The 22,835-nt window shown below is 40.0% G+C and overlaps 1 protein-coding gene across 4 annotated transcripts in view; it reads left to right on the top strand.

Annotated features, from left to right (window-relative positions):
- nlgn2a (neuroligin 2a) overlaps window positions 1-22,835 on the top strand; it is a 132,560-nt gene that overhangs the window by 74,779 nt on the left and 34,946 nt on the right. For all 4 annotated transcript variants that reach the window (XM_028993573.1, XM_028993491.1, XM_028993410.1 and 1 more), the window contains one exon: window positions 13,853-14,002. In XM_028993573.1, coding sequence (XP_028849406.1) covers window positions 13,853-14,002 — 150 coding nt within the window. The remainder of the gene's footprint in view (window positions 1-13,852; window positions 14,003-22,835) is intronic.

The following is a 22,835-nucleotide window of genomic DNA, read 5'->3' as shown; positions in this document are numbered from 1 at the left end:
CTCATGCAGAAGTGTGAACTTACAGGCTTTTTTAAACACAAATAAATAGAAAATGGGAATGAGGCCCAATGTAAAAAGCACACAGGTTTAATGCCAAAATAAAATGCACAGGAATGGGTACACACTACAAAGTGAGACTTCACTAAGGCTGCTATAAATGAATCCCTTAAGCAACTGCAGTGGGCTGTAGTGACATTTACTTGGACACATGCAAAATCTAAACTTTTCCTGTAAATAGATATATTCATAGCATTCTTGGCTATATCATAGCATTCACAGCTACATTAACAGGATCTCAGCATTTTACCTTTATTTACAGCAGGGTGAATAAAGGTATTTCACAAATGTTACTAATGTTATCTGTGCATTTAATTTATTTTTCAATTAGTAATAAGATAGCATATTGCAGAAAAAAAGATTAATCTTTTCTCAAAAATAATTTTGTAAAATCTATTACATTTAACAGAACACATTAAATATCCAAAAATGTGTTCCAAAAATTTTTCAGTTCGCGTTTTTGCTCTACTCCATCTTTACGTCATCATCGTCATCTTTCTCCGCTTATCCGGGTCTGGGTCGCGAAGGCAGTATCCCAAGTAAGGAATCCCAGACAGCCCTTCTCCTGCCACCAAACTCGAGACCCTCCACACCACGGCTGCGCCTAGAAATTTTGTCCATAAAGGCTATGAACAGAACCAGTGACAAACCAGTGACAGGTCCGACTTACTGCCAGCTATGTGGACCAAGCTCACGCTCCTCTGGTACAGGGACAAAAGGCCATCCACCCCATACTCCTGGAGCACACCCCATAGGGGTGCCCCTGGGGACACGGTCATAAGCCTTCTCCAAATCCACAAAACACATGTGGATTGGTGGGGCAAACTCCCATGCCCCCTCCATCACCCTAGCAAGGGTAAAGAATGATCCACAGTCCCACGGCTAGGACGAAAACCACATTGGTCCTCCTCAATTTGAGATTCAACTATCGACCGGACCCTCCTCTCCAGTACCTTGGAGTAGACCTTTCCAGGGAGGCTGAGGAGTGTGATCCACCTCTAGTTGGAACACACCCTTTGGTCCCTCTTCTTAAAAACGGGGACCACCCCCCCAGTCTGCCACTCCACAGGAACTGCCCCGGATGACCATGTAATGTTGCAGAGACGTGTCAACCATGACAGCCCTACAACATCAATAGCCATGAGATACCCAGGATAGATCTCATCCACCCCCAGGCTCCGCTGCTGTGTAGCTGTTTGACTACCTCAGCAACTTCTGCCCCAGAGATTGGACAGTCCATACCCAGGTATCCCAGCTCTGGTTCCTCCTCGGAATGCATGTCGGTGGGATTGAGGAGCTCCTCAAAGTATTCCTTCCACTGTCCGACTATAGCTCCATTCAACGTCACCACTGTAAACAGTGTGAGTGAGTTGCTGCCTTCCTCTCCTGAGACGTCGGATGGTTTGCTAGAACCTCTTTATATCTGATACATAGCCTCACCGAACTCCTCCCACTCCCAATATTTTGCCTTGGTGACTACCACCATGATATATTAGTCATGGTCATTATATTTTTTTTATAAAAACTGACAAACCCACAGAAACCCTTAAAGATGGCACCTTTTATGTCAGTTATTGGGGTAGTTAAGCACACAGTCACTGGCTCAAACCCCACTTAATAACGGGGACAATGCTTGTAAGAACTAATTGTAAGTCACTGTGGATATGGGCATCTATAGTGAAACACTTACATTATACTACTTCTGTAGTATAACAAATAATAATGTCATGATTAAGCATTACTTGCTGCACACCTATTACTTTATCTAAATCATGAATGCCTGCCTAATATTATATACCCCTTGTGACACCAAATCACAACTAACACATGGAGGCATGGACCTTTTGAAGATGTCTTGTGCTATCTTAGCAATTATAAGTTACCAGTTCTAAAAAGTTGTAAGATTTGTTTCTCCATGGAATTGTTTTCCCAGTGCAAACAGATGCTTTAATCTCATATCTGAAGATTTTGGAAACCAAGTCAGAACTTTTAACCCTTTATCATATTCCTCCAACCTGTCCTGTTGCATTTGCTCTGTATATGCATCAGAGAGACTGGGGCACTTATTACTGTCACTAGTTAACCAGTTGTTCTTCCCTGTATAAACTGTATATCCCTGTACATCCTGTGAGAACACCCCACTTATCTGGCCATTACGATTAGGTTGCACAAATCCTTACTGATGGATTTTTTTTGTTTCCAACACATCAATGTCAAGGACTGAATGTTCACCTGCTGCCTGGTCCATCTTCTCAGACAAGAAACAATCAATGCCATTCACTCATAATGTTGCTTTTGACTGGTTTATATTTCCAATAGAGAGCAAACACATTGAAAACATAAGTCTAGCAGACCAGGCCTCATTAATACTATCAAGACAATTTCTCTGAATGTCAACTACTACACAGTACTTGTAACCATCATGGCACAAATACATGAACCCACATCAGTCACAATTCCCAAATGTGGAAAAAAAAGTGTTTATCCTTAAACATAATTTTGCTTATGTAGACCTTATTCTAGCACATTTCTATTAGTTGTAATATGATCTCAAAACAGGAGTCCACCCAGTCCACCCATTCTGAGATAATTAGTTGACTAATTTGCAAATGATTATTACTTTTATTGTTTGCCGCATCTTCGTTATCATACACTCGTAAGCAGCACACCTCAGTCCTGCATTAAAGCTAATTATAACATTTTTCTCTGCAATCAGACAAACTCATCCAGTAGATGGTTTTAGCCACCACACTATAGAACTTTTCTTGAGAAAAGAAAAATGGATCATAAAGTATTCCTCTTCTTTTGAGGGCATGAACAGCTCTTCTATTGGACCCTCCATGTATCCATTGGAGGGCCTGTTCAGCCACCTTAAAAGCACTTGATCCAATGACTCCTGCTGTGCTAAAAAGAGAAAGCAAGAAAGGGAGAAAGGCTAGAGTGTGCTGAGGTAAACATATTAAGCATCTGGCACACACTGTGAAACCTCAAGCAAGGAGCTTTCCCTGGCCTCACCTGGGTTCAGGATGGAGAATATAGGTGTGTATGTTTATGTGCATGTGTGTACACTGCACGTACAGTGAGGCAAAAAAAAAGTTTTGGCAGCCAACGATTGTGCAGGTTGTCCAACTTAAAACATTTTAGAGAAGGCTGTAATTGTCATGATAGGTACACTTCAACTGTGAGACACAGTATAAAAAAAATCCAGGAAAAATCCAATTTTATGATTTTTAAATTGTATGATTTGTATATTGTGCAGAAAACAGTTTTTAGCAATAAGCAAAATAAGAATTTAGCAACTAAGAATTCTGGCCCTTATAGACCAGTTACTTCTGTAAGAAGCTCTTCTATCCTTCGCTCATCATGTGTATTAAAGTCACCTGTTTGAAGGTGTGGACAGGTGTCTTTTATACATATAAAGAGTTCAAATAGTCAGACTCCAACTTTTACCATGGCCAAGACCAGAGAGCTGGTCTTGGCCAGGGACAAGATTGGCTCATCCCAGTCTTGTGCAGGTCTACAATAGGCAACCAGCTTGGTGAGAAGAGATCAACTGTTGGAGCAATTATTCGAACATGGAATAAATACATTTAAATGTACATTACATTTAAGACACTTATCCAGAGCGACTTACAACGGGCTTTCATGTTACCATCGATGAAGTGATCAGTTCTGGTTCATTAGGACCCCCAACCATGAATACATTCTTTTTATTCACTCTGTTGTCGATTCTATACATAACCATCCAGATGATACAGAGGAGGAGTGGGAAAATGTCATGTTGTTAGATGAAACCAAAATAGAACTTGTGTATGGAGGGGGAAGAATGGTGAGTTGCACCCCAAGAACCCACTGAGAAGAATTGGGTAGTGTTGGTAGTGTTGTTTTCATCAATGAAATTTATGACTAAATATCTTCATCAACAAACCTCTTTGACATGATTAAGGCAAGACATAAATGCTGGTCATGTGACAATAACTGAATTATATAATGTAATATTGTTGGCGAATAAAAATTTGATTAAATAAAAACTATACTAAAATGTCTCTATTTTCATTGATGAAAACTTTATTTCCCCTCAATTAATTGTGTTATTATATCACATTTTGGTTTCCTGTATCTCTCATCTGGTCATAAATCCACAATACACAATCACAGTATTAATTAGGATTCAGGATACTTGTGATGAGTGAGTAGATGGCTGGGAGAAAATGATGAAACGATCTTTGCATCTTTGGATGCACTCTTTACAATGACGTGGAAAAGAAAACAGAATGTATGGTTGAAAAACATGGAACAAGAGCGTCTTCTATGCCTGGAATGGAGTATTCTTGAGTCTATTAAGTAACAATAATATAATATTTAAAGAACCTTGTTTAAATTCTGAAAAGGGTTTGACTAAAAGAAAATGTTTTTGTCTGTTTTACAAGATACTATATTGACTGGGTTATATTGAATTGCATTACATTACTAAAAGAGATGAGTATGGACGTGACTAAGACTAATAAAGACTAAAATGACCAGCAGGCTGCCTTATGCCCCACAAACCTTGTAAATAAACACTAACATTTAAAGTATTGATTGAATCTTAATATAAATTTACATTGTAAAGTAAACCATAAGCACATGACTAATATTTAACAATTTAATTAAAAAGTTAATTGAATTCAACATTATTGTAAAGTTTACTTGCCATATTATGAAAAAAAGGTTATGTAAAATAATTGTTTATATGGAACATGATTTGAGCCAATATTTCACCAATTCCCATTTTCAATTGCAAAGCATGCTACCAAAATATGTCCTCTCCAATGTGTAGACTTACCTCACTGCAACAGAAGCTTTCCTTTATGCACAGATGTGTTCTGACACCAAACAAATTACTTTTTGCCGGTCCTTTTGTTTTTGGCCTGCATTGCTCCCCAGTCCAATCTGTAAGTACCCATACCTCGCTGGAATGTACTGCTGAGGAGCTTTCCAGCCGGCACCCAGCCATCTTCAGATACATCAACTAGGCCCTTGTTTTGGCAGCCATGGGCTGCAGCCACAGAGAAGGTAGTTTGTAACACTGATGGCTTGCCCAGGGAAGCTGCAGCGAAAGAAGTTAATGGAGGCATACAACAGGAAAAGAGCAGAAAAAGAGGGGAGGAAAGGAGAAGAAAAGTTTTTATTTCTTTTTTCCTACTGTTGCAAAAAGGGATGATCAGTGGGTTGTATGTGTCAGGCCTTCTGACAGGAGATAGGAGATATATGAACCAGGGGAGGACATGAGAAATGAGGGACAGGGAAGACTAGGGGAAGGTGTGTTTTCATGAACATAGAGTGGTAACAAAGCCTAAATGTGTCTTGATCATTTTCCTCCTTTAGTTTTCACTGATGTTTTTGAGCATCTGCTATTCTCTTAAAGTAATTTTTAAATGATCTCACTGTAATCCTGTGATGCTCCACATTAGTTTAAAATACTAAAATAGCATTTGTTGATCATAGACTTGCCGTGACAGGACAGGCGCATTAAAAAACAAGATAATCACAGTCTGCCATCAAACTTGAAAACGGACATATATAATGGCAACCAGATTTAAATACAGGCCTGGCGAGTGTAATTAAGTCTACACTGGTTTATTCTGAACTCTCTACATTCAACAGAACAGCCATTACTTCCAGTTGGCCTCCCCTGTCAGTTTTTGTCAGTCTGGGCTGTATGTTACTGGACCTTCAACCCACCCTTTCCGATGTTCACTCTTCCACAGTTCCAGTGCCAGTCATCTGTCAGTGACTGTGCCCATCCCCTGCATCACAGGCTGGCACATCTCTAGCATAGAGCTGGGTTGTGTGCCGCTGGAGAAACACAGAGACACAATGAACGAAAAGCCAGCCTTGCCAGGGGGCAAACAGTGTATGTGTTTGTGTGTTTATAGATTTGACATGGCACTGCATTGTGACTGCAGATGTGTATGTGTGTTGTGTGTTCTCAGCCCAATTGCCAAAGGCCTTCCTTTGACCTGGGTTGCAAACATGTGAGGTAAATTAGCAGGATATATTCAGATGGTAAATAAAGCTGTACCTTCACCACAACTGTACTGAGTACCACAAATAAGTCAACATGCCTGACTTAGAGGTTAAGGGCCCCATTTCAGCGATCTGACTCAGAGCCATGCAGAAAAGTAATTTATAGGCATGTCCAGGTCCATTTTTCTATTTTTATGTGCGCAGGGGTTGTCCTAAATGTTAATTATTTAGAGTTATGTATTGGGGATAACGTATAATAAACCAATCAGAATGTCACCTAATATTGCCATTAAATATGAGCGGCCCAAGGTCTATGGTGGATGGGTACTACAATGGTGTTTTTATCTGGGAAATAATCTAGAGTAGAGGAGTGGTGGAACAAATCTACTTTGATAACAGATCTTAACCATGGATTTTTCTATAGCCTTAACGAAGAAAGGGATCATCATAACATCTCCAAACACAACCACCAACATTTTCAATCAGCCTTAGCAGCTTGACAGCCAGAGGAAGGAGGAGTGTTTGGAGTTAAACTCCAAAGTTGGAGCTCCAGGTGGAAGACTGGCAGTCACTGATTAGCAGCTTCAACAGCGACACCCACACCCACAAAGAGAACAGCTGCAGCTCCCACTCTGGCATTTACAGTTAGCATTAGCACCTTAGCAATCCCCCTCACACCTGGATGGTCTCTGCTCTGAACGGCACCTTTTATGCCCCAAAAACAAAGGAAAGCCGCATTTGGAGCAGTTCACAAGAGGGCATTCAAAATGAGATAAATAAACATTTTAAATGAGGACCAAAGCATTAAGGTTCATGGTGATGTGGATAGGATGAATAAAAAAAATATGAACATTGGAATGAGCAGAACCAACAGCAGGAGAACCAATAGTGGATGAGCTACAGTGCATCCGTAAAGTATTTGACATGGCAAGGCAGTAGATCTGGAAAGAAGGCTGGACATGGAGAGGAAAAAGGACACATACGCAAAACATCACAAAACAGGGGTTTAATACATGATCAACAGGACAGGGAAGACATCCAGTAACAATGATCTGACACGAACAGGGCAGTTTAATACAATCATATAGAGGTGAAAACAATCAGGAAACATAATAGCACATGACGAGCATAAAACTCTGGTCCAACCTCTTGATTCGGAGTAGCCCCTGCCGGACAGAATCCTGACGCTGCACATCACTTTTTTCATTTTGTTATGTTACAGCCTTATTTCAAAATTGATTAAATACATTTTTTCTACACCCTATAATGACAACGAGCAAAAAGAATTTACTCACAAATTTATTAAAAATAAAAAAACTGAGAAAGTACATACTGAAGAATGTACATAAGTATTTACAGCCTTTAATCAATACTTTATCAATGCAGCTTTGGCACCAATTACAGCCTCAGGTCTTTTTCAATATGATGCCTCAAGCTTATCACACCTATTTTCAGGGCCACGGCCACACAGCCTAACCCTCAGGGGGCGCACACCCCGCAGAGTCACCAACCTTGAAACAGAAGAGGCAGCCGACAATATCCTTACCTGTTCTTGTTCTGCTCCTGATGACCTCGACCCCTGGCCCGTCCTCCGACACTCTTATCGTCCAAGTCTCAGATGTTTCTTCTGCTCTCGGTATTGACAGTTTCCGTCTGTTTCCGGCCGATGCCTCTACAGCCCGCAACCATCCAGGATGTCTATATTTCTGAAGTCATTTTTCCTCTATCCTGACAAGTCTCCCAGTACCTGCAGCTGGAAAACATCACCACAGCATAATGCTGCCAACGCCATGCTTTTTTGGTATCTCATGATCTGAGAGTCCTTTAGGTGCCTTTTGGCAAAATGTGCCTTTTACTAAGGAGTAGCTTCTGTGTGGCCACTCTACCATACAGACCTGATTGGTGGTTTGCTGCAGAGATGGTTGTCCTTCTAGAATGTCAGAGCTCTAGAGGTCTTCAGGTTCTTTGTCACCTCCCTGACTAAGACCCTTCTCTTGATTGATCAGAGCTAACCCTAGAAAGAGTCCTGGAGGCTTTAAACTTCTTCCACCTACAGATGGAGGCCACTGTACTGATTGGTGCAAATTGTGCAAAAATCACTGTGCAAATTTCTGCTCAAAAAGCAGCAGAAAAGTTTCTATAACCCTTCCCAGAATTTTTAACTTTATGCTGTGAATACTTATGTACAAAATTTGCCAAAAATTTTTATGGGGATATGGGGTGGTGTGTGTAGAATTCTGAGTAAAAACACATTTAATACAGTTTGAAATAAGGCTGTAACAACAAAAAAGTGATGCCCAGTGATGCCCTGTATGTGTATTGAGGAGGCAAAGAGAAGAGTCACTGGCCACTAGTTAACTGTTTAATCATGAGTTTAATCTGCAACAGTGACTCCAGTATAGGTCTTTAAATCCCTATATTCACAGTAACTGTGTAGTGGATTGAGGTAATTATAATCCATAATTAGAAGGTTGCCAGTTTGAATCCTGAACTGCCATGGTGCCACTGAGGTGCCACTGAGCAAAGTATCGTTCCCACACACTTCTCCCTGGACACCTGTCATGGCTGCTCACTGCTCCCTCAGGGGATGGGTTAAATGCATAGATCACATTTAACTGTGGGTACTGGGTGGTGTGGTGTGGTGTGGTGTGTCACACACTAATCACTTCCCAGTAAGAAGCAAGAAAAAGGTTTTAGATCCTGTTTTAAAATATTTTAGTTTGTTTTCATTTTTAAAGAATTGTCAGAAATAAACAGCAATTTATAAGTATTCTGTATTTTACCAAAACTGTACTACCAGGTAGTACTACTTGAAGACCCAGGTTCAAATCCCACTTACTACCATTGTGTCCCTGAGCAAGACACTTAACCCTAAGTTGCTCAAAGGAGACTGTCCCTGTAACTACTGATTGTAAGTTGCTCTGATTTGAATTTCTCCCCTATCTCATTCATGTGTGAGAAAAACATGTTGGTTTGAGCAATTCATCTTCTTGTAGTGTCAGATATAAGATTAATTTACTTAATAAAAATGAGCTTTGTGATATTTGAATGCCAAGTCAAAACTGAGCAAATGAGAGCCACAACCAGGTGCATTCGGGAGAGTGTTCGTAATTTTCACTTACGGGTTTCCCAGAATGTGTACAGTTTTTATGATGTCTCCAAAGGTCTTCTAAAATCATTTTTCCTCTGGGCTGAGATGAAGCCGGCATGTTAAAAGATCTGTACAGTAGTTTATTTTCTACTGAACTGTAGCCTGCCTGTAAATTCTTTCCAGTATGACAAACCCAAGTACTTGCAGGTTTTCAGTGTTATTGGCACTTCTGTTTTTTGCAGGACTCCTGCCTCTTTCACACCAGGCATGTGGTTGCAGGTGAACTTGCAGGCTGATAATATTCCCACTAAAACCACCAATCTAAAGACAGACTCTCTTAAATGAGCGGTCACCTCTGAAATCTGTTGGCCTTTTACAATGTCCTTATCTTTTGCACTCACCCATTTTTTCCTCCAACCCTTTTCATGAGGTAGCTCTTCGTGCCGCCCAAGGTAGACAACAGCCTTGGGGATTGCCAGCACCGAATAAATGTCTTTCCTCTGACACTGACACACTGTAGCACTGACACTCATGCAGGTTTAAGACCTTCATTTATTTAAAATGTGTGGATTAGCTGCACTGGAACATCAACAACAGTGAAAAGAGAAGAAGAAAAGTGCTTTTTCCTCAAAGAAGAAAGAACAATAACAAAACCAACTTTGTCAATGCCTTAAATCTCCCACAACCAACATCCGAACATGATACAAAACCCAGGCTTTACACTTAGGACCTGAGCATCCTGCATTAAATAAAATATCCTATGTGCAATCCAATTAAATTATTATTGATGATTTATTGACAAGTATATTGCCACATCAAAATGTGCAATGATGTAATTAGATCAAAAGGGGCATCAATAATTAATTTAAGAGTGTGCACAAGTTTTTTTATTTTTTAAATGTTACTAGGTTACAAAGTCTCGTTAAAGGTTAGAAAAGTTTTGAAATTATTTACTTTTTTTTTGCTTTTACATTACCACAAAAAAGGCATTTTAACATGAGTGGTTATTATGATACACACAGCACACATCCAAAACCATCATCCATTTTGAGCAGTGTGTAGCCATGAACGGTGGTCTAGAGCACTGTATGGGGACAGTATCTTGCTCAAGGCTTCCGGAGCCCATCCCACGACATTGAGCACCTTTTTTGTGTCACCTTTTCAACTAAAACCCAAAAGGTAGTATGTGCTAACATTGGGTGAGCATGAAAAATCTGCACACATAAAGCTGGGACCTAGATTCAACGATGCCAACTGCTGTGTAACTAATAAATATTGTAAAGGGAAGATAATTACATTCTTTTATTTTCCTATATTACAGTGCCACAGAACACTTACTTTTCTCATTTTGTACTTATTCTTCTAAAATCCTTCTTATTAATTGATATGCCACTTCTAAGAATATTGGAAATGTCTAACACTGCAGGTAATCATTTTGACTCAAATGTTTCAGTTCCACTTGAGTCTCAAATTCTCACTTCTATTTATTTAGACATAACACTTATAATCCATAAGTGCTCGACTTTCAAAGAGATGTCAGCCTGCCATCAGAAATGTGAATGTGAATGTTTGGGTCTCATTTTAGCAGACTCACAAGTGACGCTGTCGTTTGACAGGCAGAATAATGTCTTAATGATGCAGTCTACATTAATCATCATAAAATGTCAAGCCTCAGTTAATTTGAGATTCATTTGCAGTGCTCTCCAGTAATTTATGAATATATCAGTACAATAGAATGAACCCTCACGTAAGATTATGAATCAAACTTCATTTATATTGAAGATCAAATGCCCGTAAGGTACAAATCAGAAATTTAGGACAGTGTAGTTATGACCAATAATAATACCTGATAATACTGATTCTAGGTAGCAGCACTGTTGTAGTTGTGTTGTTTTTGTGCGGTCTCAGTCAGTTGTTAATAAGCGGGGCCAGGGAGAGAATGCAGTATGTGTCCATGTCTAATGGATTATTCACTAATAGAACGCCAGAGGCATGTGCCGTGGCAACAGGGGTCCCCAACCAATGTTTTCCCACACCATCTTGAAGAACGCAAACATGGCTGAACACTAAACACAAGTCTGGACTAATCGCCTATTGTCTGTTCTGCTTGAGAGGATCAAGCAATCCAGAAGGATCCTGAGAGCCCTTCCTATCAGTTCTGTTTTCTCTCTCTCTCTGGTTATCATTTACTCTTGTTTACTGTCTGTTGCACTTGTATTTCTCTCACTCTTACTCACACCCTCTCATATTTTTTCATTGTCCATGTTTCAGTTGCTGGAGGCAGAATTCAATCAAAGTTTTCTGAAAGCTACCATAAGCTTTGTGGTACTGAATGAATTGAATGTGAGTTCATTTACTGCACTGAAACAATAGGCCCTATTTTCATAGCACTATAATAAAATGTAAAACTTGAGGCTCAAGTGAATCCTAAGGATTTGCATAAAACATATGGAATCAGTGTTAAACAAACCAAAATATGTTTTACATTTCAGATTATTGAAAATAGCCTCCTTTTGCATTGATGACAGCATTTGCACACTTTTGGCATTCTCTCGGTCAGGTTCAAGAAGTTGTCACCAAGAATTATTTTCAATTAACAGGTGTGCCTTGTCAAGAATTCTTTGCTTTCTTAATGTGTTTGAAACTGTCACAGAACAGAAAGAACCCAGGCGCAGATTAAGTACAACAAAACTTTTATTTCACACTTCAAACTGGAAAAAACAAACCCTTAGGGCTTTGCTTTGGAAGTGGAAACGGGAAGGTCCACACACTCACACCACCTGAAATACAAAAATTCAATACCAGAACACTGAGCACTGATGCAGGCACACTTAAATAGGAGGCTATCATGTGTGTGGAATCGAAGGAGCACAGCCTGCAATCAGCACTGCGGGATTGCACTGCGCCTTATAACTGTGTCCAGTTTTCCCAGGATCCACTGTGACCAAAACCATCAGTTGTATTGTGCAGAGGTATGGTTGGTACAAAGGTCTATACAGTGACTAGCCCTGCTTGTTCTAATGCGCAGTATGGCAAGAATAGTCCATCGTTATGTTAAGACTAATGTCAGTCAGTCAAATTTCAAGAACTGCATGCATCCTCAAGTACATTTGCAAAGACCATAAACTGCTATGATGAAACTGGCTCTCATGAGGACTGCCTGAATGACAAGTTCATCAGAGTTGTCAACCTCAGAAACTGCACATTAACAGCACCTCAGATTGGAGCGTACATAAATGAATAACAAAGTTCAAGTAGCAGACACAACTCAACATAAACTGTTCGGAGGAAATTGCACGAATCAGGCCTTCATGGTTGAATTGCTGCTAAGAAGCCAAATTATAGATCTTTGGTTCCACTAGTTCCCACAAATGTGGTTCCCATTGTGAAACATAGAGGAAGAGGTGTGATGGTGTGGGGGTGCTGGTAACACTGTTGGTGATTTATTTAAAAATCCAAGCCAGGCTTTACCAGCATGGCTAACACAGCATTCTGCAGTGACGTGGCATCCCATTTGTTTTTGTGCTTTCCGATTAATACAAATATGGCACAAAACTGAAATCGAATGAACTAAAACAATTGTACCATATTTATCAAATCAGAACACTGCCATTAATCAATGTGCACAAACCAAAATCTACAAAGGGTAATATTGTGTTCACAAATCCACAGAGCAAATATGCAAATATGTGTTTCATTCACAAAAATAGCTTTTCAGTGATCTGATTCCATACAGATTTATCTCCATACAAGTCATCTTTTGTAGAATAGTAATGTCTGTTGGAAAATAAATCATTGTATTGCATTCCTCCAAGTAATCCAAATAATTCCTTTTGTTTTATGAGTATTCCTATTTAAATCTTTTAAGAAAAGTGAAATGCCATCTCATCTGCATGAGATTGCATTACAAAAAGATCACACTGGTGAAAAAGTAAATGTCACTGAAAGGAAAAGGTGGAGAACCAAACAATGAATCTGAAACTGATTGATAGATTATGGCACAGGAGACATCCCTATGCCTCCGTTACTTTGTGACACAAACTCTGTGTTTTCATCTGAGTCATATGTCTTTGTGAAGTACAGATTTGGCAGAGGGGTGTCAATGGGTTAGAGACGTCTCTATGGCAACGGTCAATGAGGCCGAGGCCGTGTGATAGAGTGTCTGGAGTTTGTAGGGGAGAGGAGGGGGAAATCAGATTCAAGTTTGTTGCCATAGTAATGCAGCATCACAGCTGTCTCTGCACCTTTATTTTAGTGTGCTGTGTGTTTTATGAATATCTTTGTCTGTGTCTATGTAGTGTGTTTCTATGAGAGTGGATTTTTTTTTTTATTAAATGTTTTGGCCTTGGCATAGAGCAGTGACACAGAAGCTGTCTTCCCTGGCTCTTCCCCCCTCTGTCTCTCTCTACTCCCCTGTTGGATTGTCAGGGTAAACAGATGCTATAGCTGTTATTTATGTTTCTGTTCTGCTCTGTCGCTTTCACATATTAATCATCCACAAGCTCAGGGCAAACACACAACAGGGCAGCAGTCAGAGCATATACAGAGAGCAGTCCCTTTCACTCCTCTACAAAAACACACACACAAACACGCACACAACAAATTCTATGTTGTAGTTGCAAGTGATCTTCATCAACATTGCAGGGAAGCATATTACATTACAAAGCTTTAAACTCATGCTCCTGTGTTTTTCAGACATTCGTGACCGCCGGAAGAAACCAGTCATGCTCTTTATCCATGGTGGCTCCTATATGGAAGGCACTGGAAACATGTTTGATGCCAGCGTTCTCGCAGCCTACGGCAATGTGATTGTGGTGACCATGAACTACCGTCTGGGTGTACTTGGTAAGAGTCCATATTACACCCATAAAGAGCAGCATTGGCTGTAAACAGACATTATACAACCAATTAGCCTTATTCAGTTAATGAATACAAGTGCAGAGCTCTTGGAAAGAGAGATGGTGCTATTTATTTACTTGCACACATATATGCCTGTGCCATCTTTACCGAGCAGGTTGAATTTAAATTGATAAACCTGGTTTCCCATTCATGGATTAAGGTTTGACCTATGCTAAAGATCTTATAGAACTAGGCTTAATCCATGAATGGGAAACCAGCACATTATTAGTTTCCTCATAATCTAATGTGTTGCAGAGTTTGAAGAAAATATGTTTATCCAACTGTTTTCAGTGATGAAACACACTGTGTCTGTTTTTTTTTTTTTTTTAAACTAATACTCTACACTGGTTAGGCTCTGATGAAATGAGCCAATTACATATGGCCCCCGGTGGCATTCAGAGACAGTTGTTGGGTCTGATAGAGCTACACTTAGTCTCATTTCTTTATTTTCTTTATAAGTGAGAAAAATGGCAGTGAGGTACATCCATGCAAATAAGGCAGTGGCTCAACATTTTTATAGGGTAACGGGAGGCAAAGATTTATTTTTCCATTTGTCACTTACCTACAGATTGAAGGAGACCCCAATGGAAATGTATGCTTTATTACATTAAGGAAGTTTATGTGTGTGTTTTTGCTGCTGTTCGTTTTTGTAATTTTAACATCACAGCACACTCGACAGAGGGTGATAGTCGGTGATTGATTACTGCTAGTCCCATCAGACATACATTAAGATATACACACAAATAAACTTGTTTTACTTTGTATGGACTAGCTTTCATTATTGCAGCATATTGTATTGTGCTTTTCATAACAACATTACAATATAAATCAGGGTCAGGAACTGACTCCAGAGGGGATCCTCCGGCTTTGTGATTCGGTGGAGAGCTTCGTTGCGTTTTGTTCATTGTTATCCTGATTGTGTGCAGCTGTTTTGAGTATTTAAATGTCACCTCTTGTATCGCTTCCCTGTCAGGCCATTACTCTTTATGTCCTGTTCTGATGCGTGTTCTGTTTTAAATAATAAACTCCCCCATTTGTGAAGCTGTGTGAATGTGTCCATCCATGCACCATGTTTATGTGACAGTCAGACTTCTTTGTTGTAGGCAATTTTCTCATCATTCATCATCATTGAGTGTATTTAAGCTGAATGAACTCAACTTTTTCATATAATATCAGGAGTAATGTGAATAATTATCAGTGTCACTATCAAAAAAAAAACTAAGAAACATGCATGCTTGTGGAGTCCATGTTAAAATCTTGATTTTAATGAGTTAAATTAAACTACTTCAGCTGGCCATTTTGTCTACTTTTTGTTTGGGGACTGACCTATTTCATGGAAGCAAAATTCAGCTACGACCAGATGAAAATATGCACACAGTACCATGAAAAACAGAAAATAGGCACAATGCCCAGTAGAATTTAAAGCATATTTCAGGTGGGTGTGAACTTAAAATAGAAAAGCCAGCACATGCACCACAATGGAGAGCTGATATAAGTAGGGTAATTGGATACACCTGGAAAGGCATAATTGGTACTAAGAAAGACAAACAAGAATGTGGCACCACCTGGTGGGCTAGAGGTACCAGGCTGTTTGTTAAACAGTCAAAAATGCATTATAGCAAGCTTTGACAATAATCATATTAATTAATTACAAAATGTGCTCTAGACAGGGATGTCAGCCAAATGTGTTAGATTTAAACTTTTAACCCATTAACACCCTTAATAAATACATGATTTTGTTCAAATAGAATTGCCTGTAAACCTTTGGGCTATAAACCTTACTGTATGATGAATGTATTACTTACACTGACAATAAATGACTCTTAATCTTAACTCTTATTAAGGTCTTGTGTATGTCCCCTAAATCCACTGCTATTTTTCCCTTGATTTGAAACTAGACTATTGAGCAAATCATGCAGGGCCACTTCTGCCCAGTTAATCATATTGAGCGCTCAGTCTGTTATCTGACAAGGCCATCGAGCACAAGTCACCTACAAAAAATGGCCACCCTTACTCTTATTCACACGCTAAGGGAACTGGTGAGCCTTCTTTTTCTTGATTAGAACAATGATGGTCATTTGACTGCTAATCTCAAGAGGCATATATTCACAGACCTGAGCTGGGCCTGTTAGTGAGGCTGTTTTTGAACTGTTATACTGTGGAAATTTAGTAAATGCCACAATGTACTATATTTTCATAATTTCTCAAGAAGACCATATGTTCTTTTATCTGTTGATTTTGGGGAGATCATTGAGATAAACTGGGACAGCTGCTGAGTTATGTTGAGCACCAGGAGACATTGTACATTCATGTCAGGTTATTTCCTTTCCAGCAATGGCTGAGGATTGTAGATTTTGAAAAAAATGACAGTGTATATGCATCATTTGAGGTTTGAGCTGGTTTGAGCATGGTTTTTGAGAGCTGGTTAATTAAGGATGTGCCCATACGCTAGGCAGGCTCATCAGAATATCACTTGCAACAAAGGCGTAAATTAAGTGCAAGTTAACAGTGGCGTGGGAGGCTGGACTTGATTTCAGTGCCGTAACGTTTCACTTAGTTGCATTGGCTGTAATCTCTGTCGATGTGTCATGCACAGTTAAGAGAAGAAGTGCTGTTAGTGCACATTCACTTGTGGCGCTCTCCATGACGCCAGTTTTCAGTGACAAGTTACTGTGTTGCTTTGTGTAAATAATTACTGTATGTAATCCAGATGTATGGTCAATTATTAGTACTTTTGTAGACAGGTTGTATATGTTGTAAATACGTTGGAAGCATGTCTGATGGTAAACATGCAAATTAATAATCATTTGGTCATATCAAATCATGTGCATCACCAGTGTCTTTTTGCTATAGCTCTTATCAGGATTTTAAAGCATGAAAAGGTTATTCTGGGTGGAAGCAATTAAATGTTTCAACAGATGGCCCTTGTAATCTTGCGTTTTCTCTTTCAGTGTTGTTAATCTTGTGATTTTATTTACTTATTCATAAGAACTGTTTGTTTTCTGTTATTCTGGGAACAGAATAAGACACAAGGCTGAAAGCTCGGCTGGTGAAAATGTTTGGTTAAATGAGGTCCATGGCAAAGCTCCAGGACGTGGGCACCCAGGAGGCAGCCCTGGGGGAGCTGTCGTTAGGAGAGACACCCAGACTAGAGCCCTGCCAACAGGGGTAGAGAAGCGCACAGGGCCCTGGCAGGCCGGTGTGCCGTTGTGTCAGGTGCTATAGTGTGTGTAGACAGTGAGTGCTCGTGTCAGGTACATGTGTGTTATTGGGCCCAGTGCGGACCTCCAATACGTCAGGTTAGTTTAGCGCTAACGGGTATGACGCGAGATTTGGGTATGCCCTTGGCTCGGCCTGTTGCTTCCCTGGCTAAGGCCTTCACTCTGGATCTCATCACACACTCCCTGTCTCTCTCTTTCTCTTACACACACACACAGACTCTTACCTGCAGATTTAGCACAGCTCATGAAAGGATATGAAGTGAACCTTAATGGTTTCCTCAGTTCAACACAGTTGTGCTTATTGTTCTCCTTTCACTTGGTGTCTGTAACCTCTGTTTTGCATCACCTGCGGCACCCAACATTGTGATGCTGTCACTGCGACTGTCTACTTGCCTGGTTTAAAAACAAGGCCACCTCAGATTGCACCGATTGTACAGGAATGGGAAGAGATAACATTTTTTTGTCTTTCTATTTGTTGTCTCATAAACACATCGAATGGGCAGACCAACTGTATTATTGAGAAGTTCTGGTATGTTATGCAGTTCACTGGCAATCCACAGGGAACCCCTATCTATGTTACATTCTGACCTTGCTTCTACCATATATTTGTGCCTGTGTTTTAATGGCCATACATTAAGTGCATCCTGTAGGCCTAAGAGAGAAGAAGAAGAAGTGAAGTGATACACAGCAGCACAGCACACGGTGCACAAAGTGAAATTTGTCCTCTGCATTTAACCCATCACCCTGAATGAGCAGTGGGCAGCCATGACAGGCGCCTGGGGAGCTTTGAGTGGGGACAGTGCTTTGCTCAGTGGCACCTTGGCAGATCGGGATTCGAACCGGAAACCTTCTGATTACGGGTCCGCTTCCTTAACCGCTAAGCCACCACTGCCCCAAAAGAAGTCCTTCGAGCCAGAGACACAGGAGTGAAGAGGAGAGTAGATATTTAGAAAATTGAAAAAGCAATGATGTAGACGATAGAGGGAGGGGGAGAAGGATATGAAGATGAGGGAGAGGATTCTAAAAATAAACCCAGCTGAGTCTGTAGTGAAGCATATTTCCATTCAAACAAGAACACACAGCTTCACACTCACACAGACAGACAAACAGGCAACATACATCTGGCATTAAGTGCAGAGTCATGGACAGTGTGTGAGTGTGCATGTGTTTATTGGTTTTTCTTCTCTTTTTGAAAAACAGCATTTTCTCATAAACAACTGCTGAGCTAATCTGTCTTCTGTAAATCGTCAACTCATCTTTGATTTATGTCTGATTTCCTCCCTTCAAAGTCACATTCTGTCTTCAGCTCCACCATTCTACGACTTGGCTTATAAATTGGGAGACTGGTTGCCATGGAAACCTCCTCGCTAGTCTGGTATTGCTGGGGTTCTTTGCTCATGTCTTAATGTTTCCCAAAACCTTGGTACATTTCACTCTCCTGTCTGGTCAGCCGTGCCCTGTTGTCAGACACAATCACTGATAATCACACTAGCTTTTCGGGCAGAGGTGGCCTAGCGGTTAAGGAAGTGGCCCTGTAATCAAATGGTTGCCGGTTCGAATCCTGATCCGCCAAGGTGCCACTGAGCAAAGCACCGTCCCCACACACTGCTCCCTGGGCACCTGTCATGGCTGCCCACTTCTCACTATGGGTGATGGGTTAAATGCAGAGGACATATTTCACTGTGTGCACCGTGTGCTGTGCTGCTGTGTACAATCACTTTACTTAAGCTCATACTCCTCATAGCGCTGAATGTAAGTGAATTACAAAAATGTTAAATAATGTTGAGGGGCTGTGCAACTGATGATGATATGACAGAGACTCACACAAACAAGGTTTAATTCTTATTTCTTAACGGAATCAGAAAATTGTACTTATCCTGGAGGAAAATGCTTACATCATGACTGCACAGACACTGAAAACAAAAAGACAAAAGCAATGTACTGAATAGCACTGGCGATTAAGCTAAGAATTAAAGCACTCAATTTAATTTAAAAAATAGTTACCCCTGTTACCTCTAAAATATCTTGGACAAAAAACAAATATAAATTATGGTGAATACTAAGTATTTACATTTACATTTACAGCATTTACCAGATGCCAGAGCGACTTACAATCAGTAGTTACAGGGACAGTCTCCCTGGAGCAACTTAGGGTTAAGTGTCTTGCTCAGGGACACAATGGTAGTAAGTGGGATTTGAATCTGGGTCTTTTGGTTCACAGGCATGCGTCTTAACCACTAGGCTACTACCACCCTAAGTATAAAATATGAAGCTGCGCAGTAATTAAAAGTACACAGTAAAAGTAATGCACAGAAAGAAATTATTGTAAAGAAAGAAATGATTGCACAGTAAATTATGATAAATATATAAGTATCAATGTATAAATATATTGCACATGTTAAGTAGTTACAGTTATTGTGCTCATAACTGTATAGAATCTGATTGCGGTGGGAAGGAAGGATTTCTGTTGGTGTTCAGTTGTGCACTGAATGAGATCAGCATGTGATAAAGCCATTTTAATGTCATTCTGCCTCGTTACAGTGTTAGATTTGGGATTATAGTAAGGTGATAAACTACTGCCTGATTAAAGTTGCATAGAAACAGCAAAGGTTAGCAAATTACACTGCAAAGGCTTAAAGGTATTTTTTGGGGGGGGTTTATCAATGTTAACATTTCCATTCATGAAGTTGACTGAAAAACAGTTATATGGTTATTCGCACTGTAAGTGCTAAGTACAGTAGGTGCTTGAAGGTGATCTTTTCATTTTGTTGTCAAATAATTTGTGGTCCCTTGAGGTTACTGTGTTGTATAGGATAGCATTTTGACATTGCTGACACTCAGGTTCTAGTGAAAGCACAGGGAGTGTAATATAGACGCAATAAAAATTCATGGATGAATGTAGTTGATATTACACCACAGTGGAAATGTGAGTAGGAATAGACCATGGATTCATGGCTGGCATTTTGTGGAGGGATTTAACCAAGACCTTTTTCAAGTAAAAACTTTCCTGACATCTTGCCTTCTTGTATGCACACATTGACTGCAGTTGTTTCAAAAGGAGAAATTGTATGGATTGATCTGAATACATAAGATGATGATTATTTTATTCCTACTAATCATTACTGCTTAAGCTTTGTTTTACTGATTTGCATATGCTTGAATGCAGATTAAGGTGTTTTTTTTTTTTTATGAATTGCGGTTGGAAGAGGGGTAATACTACGCTGTCATTTGTCTCTGTCCCCGCAGCTGTCTTTAACAGTTGGAATACTTGATTCATGGACTGTCCACTTGATAAATGTCACCAGCTATAGCTCATTTCTTGACGTTCAGGAAAAAAAACTTTTTGATTCATTATGGCTGAAGATAAACAGCAAGGCTATCTGATTGACAGTAGACCATTTTCAGCATTGTTCTGCCAATGGCTGCACATGAGAAAGCAGATAAACTCAGAGGGGAATATCATCAAATAGCACTATTTAAGTATGTCTGCATTTTTATCATGCCTACCATGTTTCAGATAATGGTTATTGATTTTTTTTATTTGCTGTTATTAAGTCTTTGTCTGCCTGAGGGTGAGTGCTATATAGATTTAGGTTGTGTATTAGGCTCGAAATACTCACCTACCTTGACAAAGTCAAACAAAATATAAACATATGCACAATTACATGTGCAATTTTACATGCATCAGCGCTGACACTGAGGACATTAACGTGATGGACACTGAAGGACGGGTTGGGGGCGTGACAGTCAGTTGGGACTGGGTGTGGATTCTCATGACTGACACCACAGGTCCACCCCTCTATCTATGACATATGATAAGTCACCACATGTGTAACAAAGCGAGAAAGGACAATCATCTGAGAGGTTCGAATTAAAGGGGAAGATACAGGGAAAGTGGACTGCACAGATCCCAAGTGAACATAACATAGCTGAAATAAAACTGAACAAAAGGTTACTGCATTACACACATGGTAAAACTGAATTAAACAGAAGAGCTGTCTAAGGAGCTAATTCCTGCTTCTTGTCTTCTTCTGCTGCAGCTCCATCATCTTTTCCTCTGTTTTCATAAATGCCACAAAGGTCGTAACCAAGGAGACCAGGCAGGTTTCTTAGTGTCTTTATGCAAATGAATATCTGCCATTGGTAATGCTGGTTTGTCCGCTGCTGCTGCATAAATCACAGGCAGGACATTTTGCTTGATGGTTTTCTGCAGGGATATTCATATTCATCTGATTCTATGGTCATTCCTCTGGTCATCAGTCTGTCATGTATAATTGTAGCTGTTGGAAGAGGCAGCTATACAGACATTGTTGATCCCGTTTTTTGAAACGAGTGAGGATCTGGCTCTAAATTGTAAGAATGCCAAATTCAAGGCAGTTGCTGAATTATGGATGCCCCTCATGCAGGTTGTGAGTATGTAATAGGGAGAGATGAAAAGCGGATGTGGAGGCAATATGGGCTCACTACAGATTGAATCGAGACAAATTTAACCAACATCCAAACAGAAATCAACACAAAAGAGCTAGGTGCTACTGAATCATTTCAGATTCAAGTAAGTAAGTAAGGTTGCAGTCTCGTGATATTAAAGTTGAGATGTCTGCTTTCCCCTTTCCCTGTAATTCTGCAAATACAGGAACAAACATCAACATGTTTTCATGTTCTACACCGTTAGCAATAAGAATAACTAATGAACAGTGCCTCTTTTTTTTAAGAAGGTTTTAAAGGCTTTCGGAGGATATAGCATATTTTGTCAGTCAGAACATAATATAGTAGTTAAAAGTATTCACTTTCTGTGTTTGCTGAATGCGTAATGGAACAGGGCCTTTGGGTTTTATTGAGGAAAAACATATGGAAAACAGCATTTTTGTAGGCATTGAAGGATTATCAGATATGTTAGCATAACCTTCTTATAGACTACAACCTGTGAGCTAAAGCCCAATGCACAACTCATCATTCCACCATGAAATTGTCAATGGCTGAAGAAAAAATCCAGACAGCCCACAAAAGGTCTCTGTGGAATGGCTAAAATTGTTTTGACAGGCCCACAAATGCAGTCAAGAAATCTTTTGTCTTGCCCTCTGCAATTTTCATCCTTTAAGAATGTTGCACGTTAAGCATCTTCATGCCCTTGAGGAAGTTCTTTTGTGAAACTGGAATGACACGCTTCTATATTGGCCGCTGGAGTCTCTTGTGAACGACCTTGGCCAGAACCTTGCCAGCAACAGACAGCAGCACTAGCCCCCTGCTGTTGGAACAGATGGATTTGTCAGCCTTCTTCTTATTATGGCAACTTCGGATTTCTCTTTCTTTGCATCTCTCCAGTGCATGAGAAAATGTCCCTGGCTGGAGTGGATCTCAGTTGCCTTTTTACAAATGTCTGAGTTTTGCAATGATCAGAGAATGTTGGTTGTGTATTACTATCCCAAACGCAGGGTCTTCAGAGGACCCCACTATAAATGCTGAATGTCTTTTCTTTGGCTGATGGGGGGGTTGCTCTCTCAGCTGTTCCATCCACATTGAGATTTTTGGGGCTGAAGGGCATTTTTTTTAATAACCTC

Source organism: Denticeps clupeoides, chromosome 1 (genome assembly GCF_900700375.1).
Source record: "Denticeps clupeoides chromosome 1, fDenClu1.1, whole genome shotgun sequence".
Lineage (NCBI taxonomy): Eukaryota > Metazoa > Chordata > Actinopteri > Clupeiformes > Denticipitidae > Denticeps > Denticeps clupeoides.
The sequence above is the reverse complement of the archived record's forward strand: the minus strand, read 5'-3'. Positions and strand labels throughout refer to the sequence as shown.